The 27879-nt window shown below is 32.6% G+C and overlaps 1 protein-coding gene across 3 annotated transcripts in view; it reads left to right on the top strand.

Annotated features, from left to right (window-relative positions):
• LOC118191280 (fibronectin type-III domain-containing protein 3A-like) overlaps positions 1-27879 on the top strand; it is a 223982-nt gene that overhangs the window by 55727 nt on the left and 140376 nt on the right. For all 3 annotated transcript variants that reach the window (XM_085825345.1, XM_085825346.1, XM_085825347.1), the window contains 4 exons: positions 494-689; positions 11585-11716; positions 15742-15813; positions 25082-25125. In XM_085825345.1, coding sequence (XP_085681471.1) covers positions 494-689; positions 11585-11716; positions 15742-15813; positions 25082-25125 — 444 coding nt within the window. The remainder of the gene's footprint in view (positions 1-493; positions 690-11584; positions 11717-15741; positions 15814-25081; positions 25126-27879) is intronic.

Below are 27879 nucleotides of genomic sequence, written 5' to 3' on the forward strand. Positions count from 1 at the left end.
GAAGTTCTTTCACAAGGGTCATGAAACTTTTTGAGTCTATCTAACCATTTATGTTATTAATTTTAATCTATCTTTATTATTTTATGAGTTATTAAACATCAAAGTGGGTCCGGGACTTTATAAACACCCTGTATATATATATATATATTTTAAAGGGTCTAGAAACCATAAGATCTAGAAGCGTAAAAACAAATAGGAATATAGATAAAAATGACAGAGATAAATTGATGGGTAATAAATGCTGTGTAAAATAGTAGAGATATAGTTATTGTGTAGATACAAATAATAGAGATATAGTTATTGTATAGACAAAAATAATAGAGATAAGTTGATTTTTAATAAATGCTGTGTTATAAGTGAATCTATTATTATAAGTGAATCTAGAACGTTAAAGGAATTTTGATTTTTAAAAAAAATACGAGCTGTTTATAATTGAAATTATATCTGTAATTTTATGATTAAAACTTAATCATACCTACTTTATCTTTTGTAGAATGGATCTGGTAATGGAAATGTAACTTCTCCACTGAGTGGATCTGCCCCTTTCTATTTATATCCTCATCCTCCATATTCTGTTCCTGCTCAGTTTCCACCACATATGCAGCCTGGATTAGCTGCACAAGGGTTGCATAGCTCTGTAGAACCTGTGCAATTACATCAAACAAATGGCCATTCTACCAATGCAGCAGGTTTTTATTTTTGTTCTGAAAGCTTTTTATACATATTATTATAAGTTTCTTTTTATGTTATGTTTATATGTTTCTTTATACAGTCAAAAGTCGTTAATCTGGACTCGTTGGGACTTTGGTGATTCCGGTTTATCGATTTTTCCGGATTATAGATCATCAGTTTAAATCTGGTAAGATGGCATGCAGAAATTATAAAATTAAAAATATGAAACCGTAATTTATGAAATAAAGAACAATTATGAACTAAAGGGTATCAAAATTTACAAAAAAAAAAAAAAAAAAAAAAAAAAAAAAAAAAAAAAAAAGCTTAATATTTATTTGTTTACTTTATTAAACATTTCTTTCAATGTAAGTTGTTTAAGTTGCTTCATTTTATGTGATAACACTTTCTCTTTAATTCTATAAACAGACATAATTTCTTTTTCAGTTACAAAGTTCCACTGTTCAAGTCCTATAATTGCTGTGTCGAGAATACCGACTAATTTGTCAATCGAAATTTTTTCGTTTTCAATAACCTCTGTGTCACTTTCTTCACTATCGGAAGCAAATTATAATGACGAGGAATTTGATTTAAATCATATCAAAGACGGAGTACATCGAAATGAAATACTACATTTAGTAAGGAATTATAAGCCAAATAAAATAAAAACATCTGCCCTGAAGATAAGGATAGTGCTGACAGTGGAAATGTAACTTTCAATTCATTGCGTGCCATGGCGTTCCTTTGCCCCCTGCCGCAGAGCGGCATGAAATTGATAAACAGATTTTGCAATGGTTAGAGAAACAAAGGATATGCCTTTAACTGTTTTTTTGCAGCAATTTCACTTTTTGTTTGATGGACATCGAAACATACTTTCACTTTGTAGATCCTTTGGGAGCTCCAGCATCGGAAATTCTATTTGACATAATCGAAAGTTCAAGCTTACTTTTATAAAATTGCTCTAACAGTCTGCAAAAAATAATAAGCTGGATCCAATTCGAAGATTAAGGAACAACGCAATCTGCAACATTAACTGAAATAGATAGTTAGGTAATTTTAGCTTATACCGTCCATTATACATTAAACGCGCATGCATAAACGTATTATGCGCACACGCATATGTGCAGCCATAAAGGTCTTATGCGCATTCATCAATGTGACGCATGCGCAGGAAGTTTGTAGGTTTGAGGTCCGGATTATAGATCATTCCGGATTATGGGTGTCCGAATTAACGACTTTTGACTGTATATTCCTTATATGCTTTACTTAAAATTACATTATTGCTTTTGTGTATTGTTTTATTTCTTTAATTTGTTGCATTTATAGTTATAATTTATGATATATTTTTATGTGTAATTGAATTTGTGTCCGCACGTTTCGTATTACTGTTAGCTTACTGTTAGTATTGTTGTGTGCATACGGTTTCATAATAGATTGAATGCACAAGTCTGATAAAAAGTTAATAAAATTTATTCTAATCACAAGAAATATAACAAAACGCTGGAGTATTCCTCAAAGATATTCGTACAATACCACACAATATAAACAGTAGCTATATTTTAAACCACTAAAATATTAAATAGAACACAAACCAAAGTGTAGAGAAAGCTAAACTGAGCTCACCCGAAATTCGCTACAGTCAACAAACAACAGTTATCTAACAATTATTTAGCGGAGATGTTTGCCCCCGGCTTTTATAGCTTTTTAAATCAACTGCACGAAAGAGTTTAGCAATTTCTGGAAAGCAAAAAGAGCAGAATTACAGTTATAGCTAACATACTAGTCAATTATATTTATCCAAATCAAATATCAATTACAGTGTATTTTTACTTTTTCAGCATAGCTTTCTCTTAAAATATGTTGCGTGCTGCATTGCACAGGGAAATAAAACAATTTTAAATTATAATTCTGTTAAAAACATCTAACTAAATGCAAAATTCATAATAGCATTATGGAATTATAGATTCTCCGATTTTGAATCCAACAACATTTATTTACATTATGAAATTAGCTCAGCTAGAATACCAAAGCTTCTGAAAGCTTGCACTGCATCATATAAATACAACTTCTACAGCCATCAGTTGTTGTTAGCTGAGTTATATTTCAAGAAGCATTAGCTGAGTTATATTTCAAAATTTACTCTGTGAGTGATATTGGGAGTATGCAATATTTCTCATGTTTTAAGATTAGTTTAATATCATAGATTTGTTTAATATCTGCATTCTCTTTGAATTATTTTTAGCTGTAAATTTTGTTGCGTATTGTTTTTGGTTACCAAAAATTGTAAATTTCTACCTGTTTATATGGAGTAATTAGTTAAAGAGCTATCTAATAAACCTGTAACTTGCAAAAATATACTTGAGAATAATTAACATACTTTAAAATTATGTTTGAATAATTAAGGTTGCTTTGGCTTATTCGTATGGGCATCAAACTGGGATTTAGAGATCTGTGTTTATGGTCAGACCCATTTTAAGGACTCCATATAATTTTTGTACATTTACTGCAAATCTGGACAGTACTTATCATTAATTGCATTGCATTTCTGTGCAACTTTGTGAGAGATATGAGGACCTCTGTATAGCAAGCATATATAAATATGATGAAAGTAGGTTGAATTTCTCACTAAAACAGCAGATTTTTACTGTAATTTCTGGAAATCTAAAATCTCAGAGAACAGGGCCATGCCAACTTGGCTGTTGGCAATTCTTTGTTGTGCAGATGCCTAGTGGAAACTGCTGCTCTTTCTTTATATATGGAATGTGTTACTTATGTAATTGCTTTTTGTGAGAACAGCAGGAGAATATTTGGGGCTTCTGCAGTTTTTAGGTTGTTCATATATGCGGAACACGGAATCTCATTTGGTGATCACCAAAAATAGAGATAGAGAAGTCATATTCTGTCTTTGAGCTACCTTGTTCTGTTTTGCACAATTCATATTTCATTACATAATTTCTAAAATACCTTACTAGAAACAAAAGAATAATATTCTTTGATAGACATTATAATTTTCTTCTATAACTAATGTTCTCAAGTTCAACTGACTACAAATATAGAGCTCAGAAATCTTTTTCATATAGAGATTTGACGTGTATTATAGCTGTACATAGGCAGGCTTTTTTTAATCTAGATTTTTTTTTCAGTAACTGAAGAAATTCTAAATGGGACCAGTTCCATATAATTATTTATGTGAACATAGGGATATATTTATCCATCCTGAATTTCTGTTTCATATAGTTTCTGTCTGCATAGTGTCTCCGTTCAATGCAAGTTTCTGTTCACACATCAATCAAAGTGAAAATATTCTAGAAAGAATAAGGTGGATTTATTGAAGAAAACATCATCACAAGAAAATAAATTGAGAAATTTTTTAAAGAAAATGCAAAATGGCAATGAGACTAACTAAACAATGTAATAAAATAAGTTATCAAATAAAGTGATAAAACTGCGACACACTGACTGGTAAAAATTTTTCATTTTCAAGGGACAAAGAGGGTGCATAAGATATTGTAACAGAGTTTGTAAATACAGAACAGTTTATTAGGAGAAAACATAAACATGGGGAAAATGGATGAAACAACTGAAGCGATTTCATATTTGGTCATAAGAGATAAAATAACTGTTTGGTTAGTTATTTTGCCTCTTATGACCAAATCTTCTGCAAGAAGTAGAAGAAAAACTGGAAAAATTTAATTCTTCTGAATATGTATTCAAGAGATTTAAAAACTTGACCAGTGACTGTGCAAAGTAATTTAAGAATTAGTTAAGAAGATCACATATTTATTGAGGAGGACTTGATATTTTTGACAGGCATAAATCAGGGTATTTTTTTAGTGTTTATCACTGCCTTCATTGTTTTCCAAATGGTGAGGAGAAGTGTTCTTGGTTTGCATATCCAGTTGTTTTTTTTTTATATCGTGCAGCCTGTTTGGACTGCAAAGGATTTTAGCTTCTCTGTAAACATGTGCTGCCTTAAAATAACACAAATCATTTGAAGGAATTGTATCTAAAGTTCGAAAACTTTAAAATTTATAGATGAAGTACTTTCCCTCTGGAAAGAAATCTTCCTCTGATGGATGATCAAGAGAAGCTAGGAAACCCAGTTCAATTCTTGGATGGATGAGCGTTTGAATATATGATGATCTGGATCTTTATGATTCTGCAAAATGCTGCCATCTGATAACCCATTCTCTAGTATCCCATGGACCAAATTTCCAGGCAAGCTAAGCTGTTAAATATTTGAGGTCTGAAATAAATGTGGGTATAAGGTTTTATATTGCTGCTGTACATATCACAAAATACATTTGATGGATTGGTATGAAGAGACTTTGTGTTTTAATCGTAGAACTCGCTTGCTGCATTAAATTCACAGTCCATAGAAAAAGGGGGTCATTGCACTTCTACCTGTTGGTCCAAGGAAGGTATTGTATTTTTCTTCTACCACTTACTGAAAACCAGTGGAGGCATTCTCCTATCCACCACATGGGGACGACCCTCTAGGGTTACAGACTCCTGCGAGGGCCTGTAAGGAGATAACTTAAGATCTACCCCATATGCATAATTGCCCACGAACCCAATTAACGCCAAAGCATATCTTCAACTGCCAGGCTATCATTGCTGCTCTTTACCAACTTTGCTCACCACCACAGGATATCCTTTATAGTCCTCTGGCTCCATACCTGGCAAGGCTTGTCATGCAGACTTTTGGCTCCATTTAGCATCTTTTTCATGGAAAAGACAACAACATCTTGGAACTCATCATTGCATTCTAAAAAATATTTTTGATAAATTTCATTTGCATTATGGCATTTATAAAAGTTAAATGCAAAAGATATTTTTGCATGCGTATGGGTTCATAATAGATTTAATACGCACATGTCCGATGATAGGTTGATAAACAGTGCAATCAGTAGTTACTTTTCAAGTTACTAAGACAGTTCAACACAGTGCAATGCAAAGCACATTTAAAGAGTGAAGCTCACCTGGAGATGCCTGGGATAACCGATCGTCTGTCTGGTCTTACATAGTATTCTTCTGGCTGTTGAAATTTCTAGTATTTCTCAAAATTACTGAAAGGCATATGAGGTCTGGATACGGTTACAGCTACATAAAAGATCAACAAAAGTTACTAAATGACAGTCAGGGGCATAGCTAGAAGGGGGCAAGGGAACCATCCATGCCTGGGCACAGCATCTGGAGGGCGCCAAATTGATGTTTCAAAATTTCAGAATTAAATATTTTCCATTCTTGGCAAATAGGAGGGGGTGCGAAATTTTTAGTTGTTCCCTGGCACTGAAAACTCTAGCTACAACACTGATTACAGTACCCATTACAATTATTCAGAGACCACACCAAAATGTCGCACCAAAAATTAGACTCTAAATGCATTCCCAGTGTGGCGATATCTCGCCAATTTAGTGAGATAGCTATTATTCAATGTTAAATGGATTTGCTTCTGAATTCTTATTTTTCCAGCAGAGCATCTTTTCTTTAGATTTTCATATTGTATTATACAGAAATTAAATACAAGAATTTCATATGTAATGTCACTCAAATGATCTATATAGCTGCAAAATTTGTATCAGTGCTCCCTTACCAAGGATTGCACATCCCGAGCAATACAATCCCTGGATAGGAAGCCATACTTAAAACTAAGGCAAATCAATACAGTACTTACAATACAGTAATTGCAATAAATGATATGAAAAAAAATTAAATGCTAAACCAATAAACAAATGCATAAAGTTACAAATTTATATACAAATATGACCATGGTTTTAGAATTCTATTTATATTATATACACTGTGGGCACTATGTACTATGGCCATAGTAAGGGGCTACCCTGTTGTAATGAATAACTTAAGAATAATAAGAATAATGTGATGATTTATGGATCCAAACTACAACATTGTTCAGCCTGTTTAGCACTGTGTAAGGACCGTCCCAAGGTGACTGTAGTTTAGGAGAAAGGATTCTCTAAGCATATATTGTTGCATTTGTTGAACCAATGTTCTGTACCTCACATGTCTTTATCTTGCTTATTGGGTCTTTATCTTCTCTGTCGCCAAGTTGACTCACTGTAGCGCAAAATTTTGCATCACTTTGAATCGTGCTTGGAGATCTTGAATGTACTCCTCAGGTGATGAAAGTTTATCAGGACGACGACTAAGCAAGGGATCACATGACAGACAAAGGTCACGCCCAAAGAGCATGTGGGACAGAAAATTACCGGTAGCCTCACTGATAGCACTGTGATAGGCCAGTAAGAAGACTGAAAACTTGTGGTCCCAGTCCTCTTGGTTTCTGGAAAACATTAGCTAGAGGTTGTTAAGGTTGGTTCAATTAAACCTCTTACCATGCCATCTGACTAGGGATGTAAAGGTGTAGTTTGGTTTCTCTCAATGCCGAGTAAATTGCAGAATTCTTTACTGCTACTGTGACCGTCTCATGATCAGGAATAGGGTACACTTCAGGTCGCTTGGTGAAATAGCCAATGGCAACAAGGATGTATTTGTTGCAGTCAGCAGTATATTGCTGAGGTACCAGGATGTGAAAAGCGTATTCAGATGGGGGTGCTTCATTGTAACTTTGGAGCTTCCCTTGGCTGCGTTTGTTAAGTCCTTACCGAACTGTGTTGGCATCGCATGATTGGCACTACTTTTGCAGGTCAGTCGTTGCATTACTTCAATAGAAGTGCTCTTGAACTCTGTCTTTTGTCTGTATGAATGCAATGTCTTTCTTATTCTGGAGTTACCTCTTGTTGGATTGCTGTATAATGCTTTAAGGATGTCTGGGATTAAAATAAATGGTTTGTTGAACTGAGGATGCATCTGGAGTGTCACAGATTTTGAAGTCGCCTTCAGTTTGTTTAACACATCTTCACATTCTTTTGTCCTTAAGAACTTTTATTTGTTCACTGTCAGGCTGTGAATGGTTTTGCGAAGGAAGAAAAGTTCTTCAGCTGATGGGCATTTTCGGGGCATCTCCAGTCTTTGACTGCTGACAATTTTTCTGTGTCTGTACACACATCTTTGGCAGAGATTACATGTCCAAGAATAGTTTACATTTAGTTGTACTTAAATTTAGATTGGCGTCTTTCAGTTTTTGAATAACTTTTCTAAGATTTCCTAAATGTTTGTTAAAACTCTTTTTGACGATGATGTCTTTCAAGTATACCAGGCAGTCTTTGTAAGAAAGACCTTCCAATGCAATCTTCATGAGGCATTCAATATTGCTGGTGCATTACAATCCAAAAGGCATCACATGGAACTGCCAAAGTTTTTGTTCGTTATTAAATGTTATCTTTTGTCGGTCATCAGGGTGTATCTTTATCTGCCAGTATCCACTCTAAATAAAGTATTGAAAACCACTTGCTTCCAGAAAGAGTGTCCAGAATGTTGTTGATTCTAGGAATACAGTGGTTGTCTTTCTTTGTAACCTCCTTCAACTGGGGGATAGTCAATGCAAAATCTTGTCGAACCATCTTTCTTTCTGACCAGTGGGAGAGGTCCAAGTACTTGCTGAAGCCTTTATGATGTCGCTTTCTTACATGCCCTTTATAAGTTTCCCTACTTCTTCCTTTTTAGCAATAGGTAGAAGTCTTTAATGTTACTTGATTGGTGAATGATCCTCTATATCAGTTGTATGCTGTGTCAATGGGATCGGCCTATGTCAGAAGATGAGTAGGAGAAAACATCTTGAAATTCTTAAATGACACATTTAGTGGCACTGCTGTCTTCATTGCTTAGTTGTGCACTCTGCAATATCTTCCATATTAGGATCTCTGAAAACACGGTGCTTTACAGACTATTGAGTCATTTAATAAGAGTCACTGAAGTACATTCTGCAACCACTTCGCTTTTCTTGATTTTTGCTTCATCACAGACATTTGCAACTCTCATTTGAGAAACCAGCTATGTATGCAGACTAAAAAATATTTCAAAAGATGCTAGACGAATATAGAAAAAAAATTATTGAATTTCATCGATTCATCACTAATGTAGGAAAACGAGAAAATTTTGAACTTGCGCAAGTAGGAAACATGGACGAGGTTCCTTTGAATTTTTATGTGCTCTCAAACACAACTGTTGATTCCAAAGGTACAAAAAGTGTTACTGTTAAAACATCAGGGCACAGAACAAATGACTACATGATTGTTTTATGTCGATGAGTGCCGAGGCTGCTAGTGCTGCTTGCGGGGTGTTGCATTTCTTATGATATTCCTTTATACCGTACCGAAAATTTCTGTTTCTGTCTGTGGATACAGGAAGTAAAAAATCTGTTCTTGCTGGTGTAGTCCTGAGCTATGATTTGGTGAGAAAATTTGACTCCTTCATAATTAATTCTAAATAGGGTTATGTCCTCAAAAGCAGCACATACAGTTTTAAAGTGCAAGAAAAAATTGTATTTCCAAGTCTAATCTGTGTATTCAAGGGTCTGTAATATTCCCTACATGTGTCGTGTAATGGTATGCAGCACTTTCAGACATTAGATTAATGTTTAATTTTCCATCCATGTTGATATTCCATCCATGTAGACATAGTATGAAGGGTGATGTAGGGTGGCATCTATATGTATACCTTTCAATTGTTGAACCAAATCTTTTCGTATGATGGTAGCGTTGGTTCCTGTATTGATGGTCATATTGCAAGGAACTCCACTAATAATTCCTACGATAGAAAGTCCATTACTGCCACCCACTGCAGGAATCTGAAGTGCTTTGAAATGGACACTTTAGATCTGGCAACATTCATTCCCTGAGATAGCCACTAATATTTTCTCTGTGTACTTGCTGGGGATTGCTTTTATTTTCCATTGCGTAGGGTGTTTTGCAGTTCTTTCTTATATGGCCTTCACCACCACAGTTCCAGTACTTTAGGGTCATTTTCTTGTCATTCCTGTCCTGTCTCAATGCATTGACTTATCTGGTTTTCTAGATGAGCAATCACCTGATCCTCTGGTTCTTGGACTTGAGCAGATCTGATTAGGTGGTGGTCTGTACAGATTGCTTGGGAGCTGCTTCAAATTTAATGGCATACACCAGAGTGCTTTTTAAATCCTTTACATCTGCCATTCGCAGGGCTCTCTGTATACCAGGATCCCAGATGCCATTGATGAAGTACTGCAGGGACAGAATTCCCCTTGTTTCCGATCTCAGTTGGAAAGGCGAGATGAGACAGCTATTTAACATCTGCAGCAAGCTCCTGAAATGTTTCTGTTAGCTTCTGTTGGTTACATTTTAACTGAAGTGTGCTATAGTCTTTTAAACACTTCTCACCAAAGCACAGCTCCAATATGCTAGATAAAGCTTCAAAATCTAACCTCTGGTTTTTGGGCAGAGTTTGAAGTATATCCCCTGCTTCTGCTCTCAAAGCAGAGGATGACAGGCCTAGCTTGAGAATCCCACCCATTTGCATCTGCCACTGTAGAAAATTGTGTCATGTACACTTGCCGATAGATTTTACCATCATATATGTGTAGCTTAAGAGAGAGAAGTCATGGGTAACAATTCAAAACCATCAGAATTGTTTTCTGCTATCACTATGAGTTGCTTTAAAGGTGCGTTTCCTTTGGCAACAGCAGAAATTCTGTAATCGATTTGTCTTCAACAGCAGATACCCTGTGTTCGATTTATTCTTTGACAGAAGAAACTCTTTCTTCAATTTCTCCATCTTTATTTTCAACTGTATCTATCCTCCCTTCCATAGCCTTGAAATTGTTTTTTATTATGCTGGTAATTTCCCCTTTCATTTCCTCTTAACCTGCTTCACTCTTTCTTAAACAGCTTCCATCTCTCCTTTACTGGATTCTTGATCAGATTCTATGTTTTCCTGAACAGCTTCCATTCCTTAAATGGATTCTTGACTAGCTTTCATTTTTTCTTGAACAGCTTTCATTTCTTCTGTAGTGGAATCTTGCCTAGCTTTCATCTCTGCTTTAATGTAGTTGATGGCCTGTTCTATCTTTTCTTGGAATGCAGGAAAGGCAGTCAAGAATTGTCTTATTTGCTCCTCCATTGCTCTTGTCACCAGTGTTTGACCCCACTCCTGATACCAAATATTGTTGCTGCTTACGGGTGATAAAATTTTCTATCAAAATTCTTCTGAGTTCTGGGACTTTCCACAGAAATACTTGTACATGTGTTCACAGTATCACAGAATGCAATCAGTATTTACACTTCAAACTACTAAGAACATTAAATACAACACAATGAAAAGTTCATCTAAAGAGTGAAGCTAACCCAGAGATATCTCAGTACTGTGAACTCGCGCTGAACTAACAACTTAGAAACTAGTACGCTTTCAGGTCTTGCCTAGCTTTCACCCAGCCATAGAGAAATTTCTATCACTTCTCAAAATTACTGGAAGACGTATGATGGCCATATATAGTTACAGCTACATAGAAAATCAAATAGAGTTATTCAGTAACAGTACCCATTACAGTTATACACAGACCAGACCAAAATATCCCCAAATGGTGGCCAAGTTTGGCAGCTTTTGGCAATAAAAATTAGACGTCAAAACAATTGCCACCTTTGCGATCTTGCCAATTTAGGGAGGTAGCCATTTATTCCATGTTAAATATATTTGCCTTCATATTATTTTTCCAGAAAAGCATCTTTTCTTAAGATTTTCATATTACACTGTACAGAAAATAATACAACAATTTCACATATAATTTCAAATTATCTAGATATGTAGAAAATTCGTGACAATGTAAACTGTAATATTTTGGTACTTAAATATATGTAGAATATTTTATTTATTTAATATTTAAATCTTTTTCATTAGAATAATTTCTTTATAACAAGTTATTCCTTTTTATACTTTAAAAATAATATAGGAAAGGATGTACATTTCTTATTTCTAGAAATTATATTGTTGCTTTTTTTAAAAGCTTCTTATATGCATGTAGGGTTATCTGATTCATCTGCACATTTAAATGCATTTAAAGATGAACGGACACAGAGGCAGTTTTTCAAGCTAAAAAAAAGGTTAGAAGCTCGGCAAAAGGATGTTGTTATTCTTCCACAGGCAGCTAGTAATGGTACGTCTTTATTTATTTATTTATTTTTGTTTGCAGACAACTCAATCTAAAATTATTAAAATCCAATATCCAGTTCCAAAGTTATAAAAATTGAATTGAAAAATACATGCATAACTGCATTGAACTGCCAGCTATGAAATGAACATAATGTTACCAATTATAATAACTTCAGAATTAAAAATGAATTCTCCTGGCATCATGCCAGGTAGTTTTATTATAAGTTGTCATCTGGGCAGATAAGAAATGAAAGAAATTAGTAGGAATAATTTAGGAATGGGATGAATTATTTAAAGGTTGTTGTATTATAATTTTAGAATTAGTTTATTGTCATGTTGAGAAATGATAAAATGTATGATTCAGAATGCTTAACAGGGGGAAAAAAACTGTTGTAATTGGAATTATAACTTTAATTATTTAACGCAATATTCTGCTTGTTGTCATATAGATATAATGTATGACAGTGGATATGCCTGGAAATTCATACACACATGTAAGTGTATGATGTAACACATGTGTAAGATATGTAAGAGATAAAAAATATGTAAATCTCAAAATTATAATTTAAACTAGTAAAAGGCCTTAATTCTCCCTCTCTTTTCCAAAAATAGTAATAATTTTTCTATACTGTGTCTTTTCTAGATCAATCTATTTCACATGGTTTGTGTGGTGTGGACGACGTAGCTAATTTTGAACTTATACTCAAGATTTTGAGAAGTGAAACTTTTCTCTTAAGAAACAACTTAAAGATTTTGATGAGCCTTTATACTGGATAACTGTGCAATTTGGCTTCAGCTTGCTTTCCATTAAGATGCTAGTATGCTTTCTGAGCCTCTGCCACCTATTGCCCATTGTTCTAAAAAATATATTCTGTACAAAATTATGTGATGTATAGTGCACTCACAAGATAATATGAAATAAAAGGAATATGTGTCCTCAGTATTTGTTATCCAAGAATAAAATTATGTGTAGAATTTACAGCTATGTCCATCTTCGAGTATCATCTTTCTAACAACATGGTAAAGCTTCTCTGAGTTATAACACAGAGAATTGTCCGCAATCCATTGCAGCTTTCTACAAGTCATTGCTTTTACAGATATATGCAAGATTAAAAAAAAGTATGTAAATCAGAAATTTAAATTAAATTAGCAGTACTCCCTTAATTCTTCATTTAAATTTATTATTTCCCCTCTCTGTTCTACACAATACAGTTGTTTTTAATAACTCTTCTGGATTACATAATTTTTAGATTAATCATTATTATGCGACTTTTATATATTTGCTGGTGATGTAAAAGGAGCTAAAACTCAAACAGCCGATAATAATTTTGGAGCATTATTAATTATCCAGTCAAATGTATTAAAAATCCAAACTAATTCACTCCGAATTATCCAAACTAATTCACTCCGAATTAAGATTTCATCCTGAACACAACACACTTTAGGTCATTACTTGCTACTCTCATCTTATTGCAATAATATCAAAAATGTAAATCTTATGTTCTGAAACAAGCACAACTAATGTTCCAATTTGTTTGAGGTTGAAAATTGTTTATTTACAAAAAAGAAATGTGATTTAAATCTACTACAGTTGTTTCTTTTTATGTATCTATACGACTTCCAAGTTTTTACTTCATTGCAAATATTTCGTATGTACTTCATCATCTGTCTGCATTATTCTCAAATCATCACACACATACAGGTAATATATGTATAAAATGATAAGAAAAGGATAGGTAAAAGATAACTAAAGGCGTAAAGAACATTTGGATTATCTAATTCCAGATATTACATGTAAAACAACAATATATATATATGTGTGTGTGTGATCATTACTGGATATGCCTTAACCCTTTCACAATGGTTGCCTCAGTCACTAAACTGCTCTCTTTAAATGATGCACTGACAGGATGCATCATCTTGTAGGGACATCCAGCTTGCACTGCTTAGTCTAACTTTGTGAAAAATTTGCATAAATTAGATTTGTGATTCAATTGTTTCAATTTTTGGCATATTATGAGAAAAACATTCAAGCAGTTGTTAGAATTAATTTGAAAACACTATATTTTCCTTGCCATCTGAAGCATAAAAAAGTGTTTTGTTGAATGATGCATAAAATATTTGCCTCAGTGTTAGCCAATCTCTTCAAAAGAATGAATAAAACCTCTAAAACAGTAGGACGTATATCTCAATATCGCCAAAAATAAAAGCAGATATTTTCAGAAGCATCAAGAACATCTCCATGTGTTTGTATCACCTGACACAATTAATAGCCGCTTTTTCCATTCTTGATAAATTCCATCATAAGAAATAGGGTTACATCTACTGGCAAAAAATATACTGATTAAATGTTCTGTCTAAAAATTCATTTGTGGTACACCCATCCTGACAGTTTATTTAAATGGTGATTCATATATGACACATCCATCTCTATGATACAGTTGGAGGTCAATGCATATATGACATACCTATCCTGAAGGGATTAAATACTGTAGCTTATGGACTGTGTTCCACATAGTAATCCATCTTTAATGTGCTGTGGATATAAGCAAACATTTCTTGATGGATGCAGCTTTATTTTCTGAAGCCTGTAAGAAGATTATATTTTCTAATGAACCCTGTCAATTAGACATCACAACTTGTCAAAACATTGGCAATCGTTATGTATCAAAGTTTTCAGCTACTCAACAAGAATTGGAATTTTAACTCTCTTGTTTCCATTTCACTGCTACATCACTCATTGTTGCATGGATTTAGAACTCATCAGAAATGTCAGAGTTAATGATCAAATTAGTGGACACTATCCATACTTCATTCTACTTGTTTCAGGTGTTCGTATTAAGAGAAGTAACTGGTGTACATGTCTACTATAAACTCATAATCCTTTTAATGGATCATGACATGTATTATTGATATATGAGAAATGTTACTTATATTCTAGTGAATGTTGAATTATTAATTGCAATGCAATATAGCTCACTGACTGTGTTAATATATTTCATAGTTTGGTACTAAAATTACGAAAACCATATCATGCATCTTCAGCACGATTATTGATGTATTTTTTCGTGGTATTTTCCGTATGGCTTTCGATCAAATTGTTGCGGCCCTGAGAGTTTATTTTATTCTAAATAGTCACTGAGCAGTTACTAGAAAACGTTTTCCAATTTCATGACATTAACCTGTCAAAGCCCGTCATGGAGGAAGAATGTTATTTTTCCTTTTTCTGAAACAGCTTTTATCAATTTTCATTATTTTATTGTAGCCACTGACTTAAACATTATTAGTTAATTATTATTTTGTTCTGCTGTGATTTATTTGAAGCTGTAGTTTGCAAATTTCAGTACACATTAATTCTTTACTATTAAATGAATCATCTATGGCAAAGAAAGTAATTCAGGATCCAGCAAACCAGGTTTGTGTTAGGATACCTTTTTCTTCTGGCATGAGTGAAGGTTGCATGGCCATTTCGGTTTCAGATCACATTTTAATTTTCTGACAAACAAGTTCAAACAAACAAACAAAAATATTATGGAATGTGCTTTTTCTTGAAGGAATCTTTTGATCTTTAAAATCCATTGCAGTAAAGGAAAGGGAGAGAAGGGGGGAATAAAGAAAGAAAAATTATGATTACTTAAAAATAAGAAGTCTCATTTTCAGTGGTTCTATGCAGTTATCAGCATCCAAAGAAGTCCAGTGACAAACTGAGCACACCTGGCACCAAAGAAATATAGCAAAAACAAAAGAAGTGCCTAATGGTGTAGCTTTAATGAAAAAGTGTCTGTATTCTTGGTTGGGTTAGGAAATTTTCATGTTCATATTCATATTTGTTAGCGCCAAAGGTTCATAGTCACAGTGCTGATCATTTTGAGAAGTAGTGGTTTTAGGGATGTATGAAATGTAAACAAGAAAGTAATAAAAAGAGCTTTTGTAAAAATATTTTTTATTTCATATTGAAATCTAGAATTAAAAAATAAAAGCAAGCATTGATAGTCATTCATTCACCTTTTTTTTTTTTTTTTTTTGTAGATACTACTGTTAAAATTCATGATGAATCTCATCAACCAAATGAAATATCCCAAAGCCAAACTGCCAAAAAAGGTAAGTTTAAAAATTTTTTTAATGTGAAATCTTTAAAAGTGTTATGACTTCTTGAATTTTTATAACTTCTGAATAATGAAATAAAGTAATATTGTATTGTCGTTTATAATTAAATTTGAAATCAACTGAAATACAAAATCTGGACATTCAGTATTATTATTTTTCTTTTAGAAACGAAAACAGTTTTAGTATAATTTGAAAGCTTTCATTCTCATAATTTCTGATGAAACACAATATTTCTATTGTACTGATATGAATTTTTGGTTTTATCCCAATTCTGCCATAGCTTTTTTAAAAAAAGGGGGGGGGATGCACTCAGAAGGACTAAAACAGCTGTTCCAGTTAGATGCATAATGTACTCTGTGTGAAAGGAAATTGTGTAAGTGTTCCAAAATGGTACTTTTGCATTAGCTATTGATGATAATTTGGATGGTAATAGGAGTTTCATCTGTACGTTGTTATTTCTGATTATGATACTAGGCCAAATATGTATTTTGTTGTTATGCATACTGATATTATTATTAAGGCCAAATATGCATATTGTTATTGTCATTATTGGAATCCACAGATTAACTTGGGAAGAGACTATGACTGTGATTCTGCGAATATCATTATGCACAGTGTAAAGGAAGTTATAGCTGTCATTAGAAAAGTTTAGCCTTTAAGATTTCTGAAACTACTTCCTTACTATTTTCGTCTCATAGCTGCTGAGAATGCCTGACGATAATTCATGGGCTTAAATGCTGAACCAGCTGTGGATCTATCTATATTCTTCAGAATATCTCTAATCATAAAAATTCTTTCAAATTGTGCCAGGCTCTGGAACTAAATTTCACAGAATTTTGAAACATACAAGCTTTTACTGGCTATCTCTTTCAGATTCTCTTAATACTATAATTGAAAAGTTTGAAGTTTTAGACCATTTTTTTTCCCAATGAAAATGCTGATTTTGCCAGTTCACAGTTTCTTTCATTAAATCACAGATAGAAAATTCTGCATGTAAACTTTATCCTTTGTTCTTTAGTAATCCCCTTCCATTTTTGTTTCCACTGATCTGTTTTTCTACAAGAAGCTCCACAAGTACATGTTCTTTGGGGAAACATTGTTGTGCTTATATATAACTCTAAGATTTGATAAATTTACAGCCATTTTTTAAGGCCAATACAGATGATTAATTAATATTTAATGTTGACTTTCATCGAAAGAAAAACTAGAAAGGCAATCCTGACCTGTCAATTGGTCTAAGATTAGAGCTTACGTTCTGGAAAGAAAACTTGATAGCTCCATATATAAGTTAGCTTTTTCCCATGCAAAGAAATTTTTAATACAATTTGGGAGTACATTCTCAAGAAAATGGCCATCAGCAGTAAATTTTTGAAGCATGCAGAAGTAGTGGGTGTTTCTCTGATTAGGAACGTTTTATTTTCTTCTGTTTGGTTCATGGTTCTTAATTCAGAAACCCATCTGTTGATGTTAACTAATTGGAAACTGAATTTGCAACTTAACTATTTCACTGATTTTGATAAGGAAGTAACTGTTGCTTTTCATATTGATGGAGCATAACACAGCATTTCATGGTTGCTAGCTTAACCCATTCACGACAGGCTTCTCTGTTACCGAAGCGTTGTCTTGGGACGGCTCATTAACCGGATGCATTGTCTTGTGGGGACGGGCAATTTGCGCTGCTAAGCCTAACTTTGCAAAAAAATTCGTATAAATTAAATTTTTCATCCAATTGTTCCAATTTTTGATACATTATGAGAAGAATATTCAGGTAGTTGTCAGGATTAATTTTAAAACTTTATTATTATATTTTCCTTAAAAATGTTATAAAATACCCATTCTAGAATAATATAATTTTCCCCTTATCCCACAAATAAATATATATGGAAAAATATCCAAACAATCGCAGATTTTATTTAACACAACACACAATTCAAATTAAAAAATATTAAAACTGTCTTTCATAAAAATTCAACGAGCAAACAATGAAAAGTAAGCAATATTTCAAAATGAGACAGTGTACGATATTCTTTGAAACATTTTTGTTGTGCTTAAAAAAAAAAAAAAGGCCTTTCTCTAAGCGATGATACAAAATATTCCTCTCAATGCCGGAAAGCTCAAAGAGTAATAAAAAAGTCGTTAATGAAAGAACATCTACTCCACTATAAAGGATAAAAAGTAAAATAAAATAAAAAAAATTAATAAATTAAATTAAAAGTATTCCAGAGCATGGAGAACATGTTCATTTGTTTATATAAAATGATGCAGTAAGAGCCATTACATTACTCAACACTAACAAATTAGCATTTGTGTATATTCTACATTTAGATACTGCTTTCATTTGCCATTAAAACAAAATGCATTTCTCTGAGGATAAAAAATATTCATCTCAAAGCCCGAAAAATCTAAGAGTAATAAAAAAATAGGAAAAATCTAAGAGTAATAAAAAAAATCTCTAATTATAGAATGCCTATCCCACTATATCGCAAAAATAAAAAGTACCTCAATGCAGGGAGAATACCTGCATTTGTTTATATCAAATGAATGACCAGTTAAAGAGACATTACATCGCTCAACACCCCTTCTCCCCACGAATTTCACTCTCCATTCCGAAACAAAATACCAAAAATAAAAAGCATTGCCTAGGAATGAAGGTAAACATACTTAACTATATTTATATATAGTTATATTTCACCATAACAGACATACAGCTACATCTAGTGGCAATAAAGAATACTAATTAAATGTTCTATCTAAAAAGTCAAATATCTAAAAAGTCAAATGTGATACGCCCGGCCATAGAGTTAACTAAATGGCAATTCAAATATGACACACCTTGCCGTGAGATAATGTTTGCTGCTGATGCATATATGACACGTCCATACTAAGCGGGTTAAAGTGGACTGCACAGATCTGGAGAGCTCAGCAAATGGTTATTCACAAGAATGCATCGATTGAATGTCGCAGCAATTACCGATTGAAATGATTTTCAACATTGTGCAGAAGAAACATTTTGATTCTTAAGAGTTTAGAACCAGTTTATTCACCAACAGACTGAATGCACTTCTTGTGCAGAAAGTGAAATTATTTACTCAGTGATTAACATCTAGTTTATTTTGTTGAATCTTTCAATTTTGGGAACGATTGTTGTGATCATAATTCAGTTAATTATTATGGATAGCAATACTCAAAAGTTGACATCTCTTTGTGTATGTGTATATATGATCTAAAATTCATTGAATTCTACTAAATTTATATTAGAAGATAACATAATCAATATTTCTTTAGTAAATATATATATATACGCACACACATGCACATAAATATGTAAATCAGAATTATAATAGCAATAGCCCTTTAATTCCTCATTTTTAAATTGAGTGTTTCCTTCAGTATTAAAAAAAATAGTAATAACTATTTTTGGACTGCATTAGTTCTAGATCAGTCCATATTATGACTTGCATAATGCTGATGATGTAGCTGAATTGGAACTTGAATTCAAAATTTTGAGAACTCTCTGGGTGAGCCTCCATATTGGATAATTGCACACTTTGCTTCTACCTCTGTTCTCACTAAGATGTTGCCTCACTGCTGTCTTCCTGTCAACAGTATCAAAGATATAAATGTTTGTGAATAGGCATGATTAGAGTGCTAAGTGAATTGTGGCCACAAATGTGAACTGAAATAAAAAATGGCTCTATTCCTCATTACCTGCAAATGTGTGGTATCCAAGTTGCAAGGCTAACATTTCCTGTGAAAGTCTTCCAAACAACGTAATGGTCAAACCTGATAGTGCAATTTGCATAAAAAAAACTCACCAAAGTGTTTTAAAAAAGCATATGCTAGATATTTGGCATCACAAAGGAGAACATTGGCATGATAATACGTGATTTTAAAAATAGGAAGAATCTCAATTTTTGTTGCTAGAAGGGAATTTTAGGTTTGCTAAATTGGGAGTAAATGGAAAGCAACTAAAGGTTGTAAATTTGAAACATTTTTTCAGGTGAAGTATTTAATTAATAAATAAATACTGGCAAATTTATGGAAAAAGAGGATAGCAAGTTTAAAGTAGGAAATCTTCACCTAAATACAGCTTTTGTTGGAACATGAAAATAGTTGGCTTTGTGTTATTAACAGGAAAGAGCCAGAATTAAATTGCAAAATCTGTACAAAACAGAATTATTTACATATTAACAAATTATTTACAATAGTAACAATTTACATTATTTTCAGTAATGGAAATTGTTGCAATATTGTAAAATATTTACAACCTTTACAATATTTAGAATATTTACTATTATTAACAATATTATTTACATGTTAACAACATTTGTACGATTTGCAGTTACTAACAATATTTCCATGTTAACAATATTAAAACTATTTTGATTTAATTTACCATCTTGAATTATTCTCCATGTGATTTAAAATTTATTTTGTAACATAAAATCTGAATTTAAATGTGGTAGTTAATGCCTGCTTTTTTACTTCCTTGTGCGAAGTAAAAAGGAAGTATTGTAATCTCGAAAAACTTCGGGTATCATATATCAACTAAAATATCTATTTTGACTATTATTGAATGCAGTTTAATGATGTCTTTGCATGATATCTGTAGGTAAGGACAAAATAAAGGACTCTTTCTTCCCAAAAAAATTATAAAACTGATTAAAAATTGATTCTGAAGACATTTTTTCGTGTCGTCTGCACGTATGTGTGTATGTATCTCGCATAACTCAAACACGAGTAGTCTCAGAAATTTGAAATTTTGTATATAGGACTGCTATAACATGTAGATGAGCACGTCCTATTTTGGTTGCAGTCGGTCACACCAAAAGTATATAAATATATCTATATGCAGAGGTTGGACAAAAATATGGAAACACCTTTAAAAAACATGTTTCTTTGCTTAATAAGGTGTAGGAAACCCGTTGGCACCCAAAACAGCTTGCAGTCTTCTTGGAATGGATAAATACAGTTCCTGTATGTTTGCCAAGGGAATATTATACCATTCTTCCTGCAAAACAGTGGCAAGTTCAGATAACGATGTTGGCGGTGGATAACGAGAACGCACTTTCCATTCCAATGTAGACCACAAAGGTTCGATAATATTCAGGTCTGGTGACTGTGGTGGCCAGGGTAGATGGGACAACTCATCCTCGTGCTCAGAAAACCAGTCCTGGACAATGTGAGCTGTGTGAACACTTTGTCGTCTTGGAAGACACCATCACCATCGGGGAACAAAGTTTGTACCATGGGATGAACTTGATCGGCCAAAATGTTCACATAAGTCTTGGCAGTCATGTGCCCTGATACAGTTACCATGGGGCTAGCACAGAACCGCGATATGGCTGCCCAAACCATAACAGAACCCCGCCATGTTTCACTCTTGGCAACAAGCAGTCTGTATTATAGGCTTGAGATGGCATTCTCCAGACGTAAACTCTGCCAGAAGTGGGAAACAATGTGAAAGAAGACTCGTCAGACCATATTACTCGCTTCCACTGCTCTATAGTCCAGGCTTTATGACTTAAACAACACCTTTTCCTGTTACGGGCATTAGCATCACTGATGAGTGGCTTCTCAATTGCAGCACGGCCAGCAATTCCCTGTTTATAAAGCTCCCTTCTAATTGTTTTGATACTCACAGGGTTCGTAACACAACATTCATTTCAGCAGTAACTTTTGCAGCTGTGGTCTTCTTATTTTTCGTCACAATTGCCCTTAATGATTGTCTGTTACAATCACTCAGGACACACTTTCGTCCGCGCTGTGATTTAGCAGATGATGTTTTTCCGCTTTTCAAATATGCGGAATAAATCTTTGATAGAGTACCTCTTGAAACACTAAACACCTCGGCTACCTTGTTTATGGAAACACCTACCATACGTGCTCCAACAATTTGCCCACGTTCGAAGTCTGTTAACTCTGACATAATGCAATAACAACCTCACATAACAGTACTCCGACAACAACTGAACTGTTTAGCACATTTACGAAGTTGTATAGGTGGCGTCAGTAGTCAAAAACGCCAGCGCCACCTACATATTTCATTAAAATCAATCTTTCTTTTCAAACATGCATTTCACAAGGTGTTTCCATATTTTTGTCCATCCACTGTATATCCACCCTGTTACTCGACTCAGTGAGCTCAGTTTCTTTATTCTTATATGTTTGTAAATTGTGCATTTTTTGCTTTAAAATTTATTGAGTTATGTTGTTCTTATCTACGGCTTAAGGTTTTTATGCCTTTAGTTAACGTGCATGTTATAGTTGTCGAATTATGAACAATTTGAAAGTTGTTCAAGTGTGGCTAAGCCTAATTTTTTTGCCATAACAGCCATACTTGTTTACATTTGAAATTTGGCAGAATAGTGGATTTGTTGCCAATCTAGAGAAACTAAACTTTGCAACAACAAAGTAACGTCTTCTTTTATTATTGCAAATTAGAGTATACTTAATCCATTCTGGAATTATCATTTAAGTTTTTAAATTATCGCATATATTGACTCAGCATAGCATCCACAACAAATTAAGTCAGTTTCTACGCCTTCAGTGTCTTTTTGCCGAGTGAAACCAAAAGTAAACTTTCAGTTTTGGGCATCGAAAATTCTGTCTTCTTACCGAATAAGTAGTACTACACATTAGGTAAGCAGTGCTGAATTGCCTGTGAAAAACTGTTTATTTTTTATTTGTTTAATTTCTTTTATACATCGTTTTAGACTTATTATAGGATTTGAATAGAACATGTGGCAATGATTAGATAATTTTTCAGCTGATATAATTTTTTTTTTTTCTGAGTTATAAAATGAATGAGATAAAACGCTGTTAAGTGAACCAAGTGCCAGAGTATTACTATGGTAAATAAATTTAGTGAATTTTAAAAAGCGCATTTATTCTATTGTGGTTTATGCTCTACCGACGAAGTAGATTTAATTCAATTCAATATGTTTAAATGAAATGCAGGAAAAAATGCATATAATTTAATATTCCATACTAGGAAGTCATGTGGTGTACACATCAGATTTTTTAGTAATGTAATATGTTGGAACTTTATTATGTAATGCAGAATTAAAAATAAAAGATTGATCTCTTCTTGAAGATATTTATCCAACTTCAGTGCAAGTTTTTTAATTGTATGTATTTAATTGAGAATACAATAGTGTTATTAATAACTTTTTCAAAATACTAGATTCACAGTGAATTAATTTGATAGTTTTAAAACTGAAGTCTCCTCTTGATCATAAAGTTAAATATTTTTGAAGTCAAAGCTATGTAAATCTAAATATTTAATTTCTTTTTGAGTAGTATTAGTTTTATTAAGAATTATACTATTTGGGTAAATATTGTGTTCTATTTTCCTGAAATTATTATTATTCTATTACCACGATATTATTTATGTACCTAAAAATATTATTGAAGTAAATTTTATCATTTTGTTTAATAGATTTCCTAAGTTATATTCTTTAGTTAAAAAGGTAAAGATTGAATACATTAATATATATATATATATATATATATACACACACATAAAATATGAAACAGAATTATTGACCTTAATTGGAACCAATTGGTAATAGACTTTTAAATTTATGTATTTCAGTGAAAAACACTTCAGCTTCAAGGATATTCTTTGCTCCAGTTTACATTACTATGCAGCATGTTACATCAGTCTTTTCTTGCAATTTCTCTGCACTGCAAAATTTTTAGCCAAGTTGCTGCTCAGCGTTGAAACAAATACTTTCTGGTAACTGCATATAAACTGCTTATATAGAAATTGTGATGAATGTTTAGCATCCCAAGTGCGGTACCAATTAACCTTAGAATCTTTAGCCTTAGAACATTTTGTGGGCAGACAAGATACATTTAACTCCAGGTAGAGCAGTGAGTACTCGGTATTGTTGAATATGGGGTACTATAGTTTTCATTTTTGTGCATGAACTGTCCCAGTGTGACTGAATGGTGTAGGTTTGGCTGATGACTTAATTCTTGGTTTCTTTTATCTGAGGGAAAAAGGTGTACCACCATGCAGTACCTGCCACTGCTAATTTTCTGCCTTACAAGAATGGTATTATTTAGAGATTACTGTCTTCATGCAGGATGGTGTAACAACCCTTATTGGTTGACAAATGAAGGACTGCTTTGTGCTTATTTTGGAGATGATTGAGTAATTTCAAGAAGTTTCCCTGATCCCTGGCCTACTCTTTCTCTGGACTTGAATCCCTTTGACTTCTGATTGTGAGGATTCCCAAACCATCTTGTCTAAGGAGGAAGTATATGATTTTCTCTGAATTGACAGCAAGCATAGCATGTCATGTTGCTGCAGTATCTCAAACTCTGTGCTATTTAAACATGCTTTGAACCTGTGATTGACACAAATAAATGCATTTGGAGCAAATGCTGTGATTGAATAAAATGTTTTGACACAAATAAATGCATTTGGAACAAATGCTGTGATTGAATAAAATGTTTTGTTTCTAGTTTTTGTTTCTTGTTTGTTATGTACCACCTTTTCACCCAGTAGTTGAAATTTAAACTGTTATTTTTTGTTGAAGTTTTCTTTTCTTTGTGATCCATATAATGTATATACTAAGCTTTACTGAAGTATGTCAGTCAGAATAGGCTCTACGTAAGTCTGAGTAGGATCAATTTAATTATAACCACCCTGCATATGTATTCTTCCTCCCTGCCCTGAAAAAGATTTTGTAAGCGTGCAAGTAGACTATCAAAATGGTATAGAAAATGAAAATATTTAACACAACAATGTTACATACCAATAAAATATAGCTAGAATTATACAAATATGAAGTAAGCTAAATAGTTTCTTCTTGTGATTATTTTTATGGGACTTTTTCCACTATAGGAGAAACTTGCCAACTGTGGTATATAAGAAATTTGAATTTGTTATGTAAAACATTTAATTCTAATTAAGAATCTAAGTAATCAGCTTATTAAAAAAATTCAGATTATAAATTATTCTGTATTTGGGAGGTATGATGGGGTTGGAGAGAGAGTTTATTTTATGCAGTAAATCTGTGTAATTTTCATTTTTTCTTTCTCTGCTCATTTATTTTTGCACCATTTAATATTTGAATTAAATTTGCAATCTGTTCAAATTTCCTGATTATTTAATTGAGTACGCTAGATTTATTTTTTTCTGTGCATGTCTTATGGTGTTGCTTGATGCATATTTATTCCACTAAACATTATTGTATTTCAATTGCAGATCGTTGTGGAATATTTAAATATATGCATATTTATTTTTCAGAGTTAAAGTTATTGGAGACATTATCTGCTGTTAAACCCCCAAATGTAAGTGTTTAATGAAATGATTCATTTTTTTTTAAACTTTTTATTTTTTTTTATTTATACTTAGTGCTACCAGATTTCAGTCTGATGAGAATTGAATTGTATGTTCCCCACCTGCCCTTGGTTGAATTTTTTTTTTTTTAACCTTCTCTCAAAGGTTTTGTCACTTTTCTTTTATGTTGAAACCTTGCCCGTTCTTAAAAGCTTCATCTTATTGTTCTAATTTTGAACATGCTAAATATTTTATTCAAAAGGTATTTGTTTATACTTGATGGCTAATTATAAAATATGTATAAAAATTATAAAATAATAAATGTTGTTTAATTAAGAAAGTGGTATTACATTTTCACATATATCATATATTGTAGATATGCACATATCATGTGTATTGTAGTTATTATTTTCCATATATTTTCACAAGTCGATCTAGATATTAATTTTGACTCTGACTTGAGAAGTCTACACCTTAACCAGTTTTTCTATTTTCTCGACATACAACTATTTTTATATTTCATATTAAACATAGGTTGAGAAAATTCTCTCATCTGGAACAGTAGTAGGAGGACAGCTGTGAAACTTTATGCTGAAGTCACAAAAGCCTGTAGGCAGAATGTTCATTTTAAATGTCTTTTGTTCAAAATATATTTATTAGCAAGTTGCAAAAAGTCTCTCATCTGGAACAGTAGTAGGAGGACAGCTGTGAAACTTTATGCTGAAGTCACAAAAGCCTGTAGGCAGAATGTTCATTTTAAATGTCTTTTGTTCAAAATATATTTATTAGCAAGCTGCAAAAAGTTCAGAAAGCGTCTTTACCACTTTATAAGCCTTCTGAGAACTGTCTCCATCCTATTGTATAGTATTTATGCATGATTTCCAGATTGTATCTATTTACTTGCAGTATCTGTTTCTGTTACTGCTTTTCTTAGAGGGAAGAATTTAATCAAGTTTTTATGCTTCTTGATGTTTGACTTTAGCTGTGCGTTTGTGTATTTATGTACTAAGGTTATAAATGACAGTTATGTTATTTATTCACTATCAGTTTTCCCAAAATAAAATTACATGCTTTTTTGAAGTGTTTAATATAAGCAAAATATTAATGAAGTGATTGCATCAAATAAACTTAAGAATAATAAATATTAACTGCTGGCACTGTTGGAAAGTTATATGTATACAAAACAGCTACCTCCCCTGCCTTTTTATCACATTATGGTGTCTAAACTTATATTAACTTAAAAGTATTTCGGACCCTACTGTGCCAAGTGAGTTATCACTTCATCTGTGAAAATATGACAAAGTCTTATTAAGGATAACCCCCCTTTTTTTAAAGCTTGAAGTTAACGGAAGGCACAACTTGTGCATACAATGAAATTCTGCCACTTTAGGTATTTAAATAACAAAAAATTCAGTTTACCATTTTAAATGGTTAAGGAGCCAGAGACTACAAAGTTTGGCTTAACTAAGCATGTAATGGCATGATTTAACTTAACCTAGCAAAAATGGTGAATACTGGGATAATAATGTAAAAAGAACTGAAAACAAAATTGTGGATGGCACTGACGAAAGCTCTCCTCACCTTAAATAATCTTAATTCATTTCCATCCTAATGAAAAGATGTTATAGTATAGATCTAAATCATAAAAATGGGTTACCTAACATATATGTTTTATTAAATTTTCTCAGTTTCTTGGTAAATAACAAAATTTCCCAGTTTTTAATTTTTAGCCTTTACTAAGAAAAGTGTTTCCGAGCAATCAATTAAATTTGCTGAACCTAGCTTTTATAATTTCCACCTGCCTGGGGGTAATTTTCGGCATAATTTTTCTTTTTTCATTTTATTTGATATGAATTATTTTAATCTTTAGACATTCATAAAATTTTCCATGAAGATGATTTTAAAATATGTAATCAGTTAATATCTGTATTTAATTCAGGGTTTGTATGGTCCTTAAGAGTCTTTGGAATCAATTTTTGGTCATTAATAATCCTTAATTTCGTCCAAAATCGGCAGAAAGTCTTTAATTTTAATTATTTGAAATTTCTGTCTATTTTTACAACTCATTTTACTGTCTGCAAGAAGTGAAACATAAGCATTTTGAAATTATTTCATTTTTTCTAATGAAGAGCTCTTAAACAACTTTTCGCTTTTGTATATGTGAATTTTATTAAACGGTTCTAAATTAGCCGACTTATCAACATTTTGGCTAGTTTAAGACCAGTTTCTGTAGAAAATTTTTAATTCAGAGGCCTGGGAATTTTTCAATGTTTTTTTTTAAAACACATTCTAGCATTGATAAATTTCATTAAAATAATGATAATATATTGAAATATACTTGAAAAAAAACATTAAAAGTAAAAATATTAATTTTTTCCCTGTCATATTATAAAGTGACATTATTTTCCATTTTGGCGACTTATACAGTATTTTGAATCTGAAAAATAAACAAGCTAATAAATGCTATAAGCACAGTTTATGGAACAATTCTTAGCAAAAGTAAAATAGCTATGTAATTAGTTTAAAATATCTTCTTTATAATTTTTTTCATGGTAAAGAGTTTTTCCCACGTTATAGTCTCAGAATATGTGTCAGTTTTCTTTATAAAATTAATTTCACACTTTTCTCTTCTGATTTTTTTCTCAAAGTATTTCTGGCTGTTTGTTTTTAAAGAATTGGTAGGGGTAATTTTTCTTTAGGATTTTAGTCATTGCAACTTGGAAAGTTTAGAAAGATTTGAAAGCAAGATTTGTAGACTAACGATT

Source organism: Stegodyphus dumicola, chromosome 10 (genome assembly GCF_044657685.1).
Source record: "Stegodyphus dumicola isolate Sdum_Otavi_A_Nest chromosome 10, ASM4465768v1".
NCBI lineage: Eukaryota > Metazoa > Arthropoda > Arachnida > Araneae > Eresidae > Stegodyphus > Stegodyphus dumicola.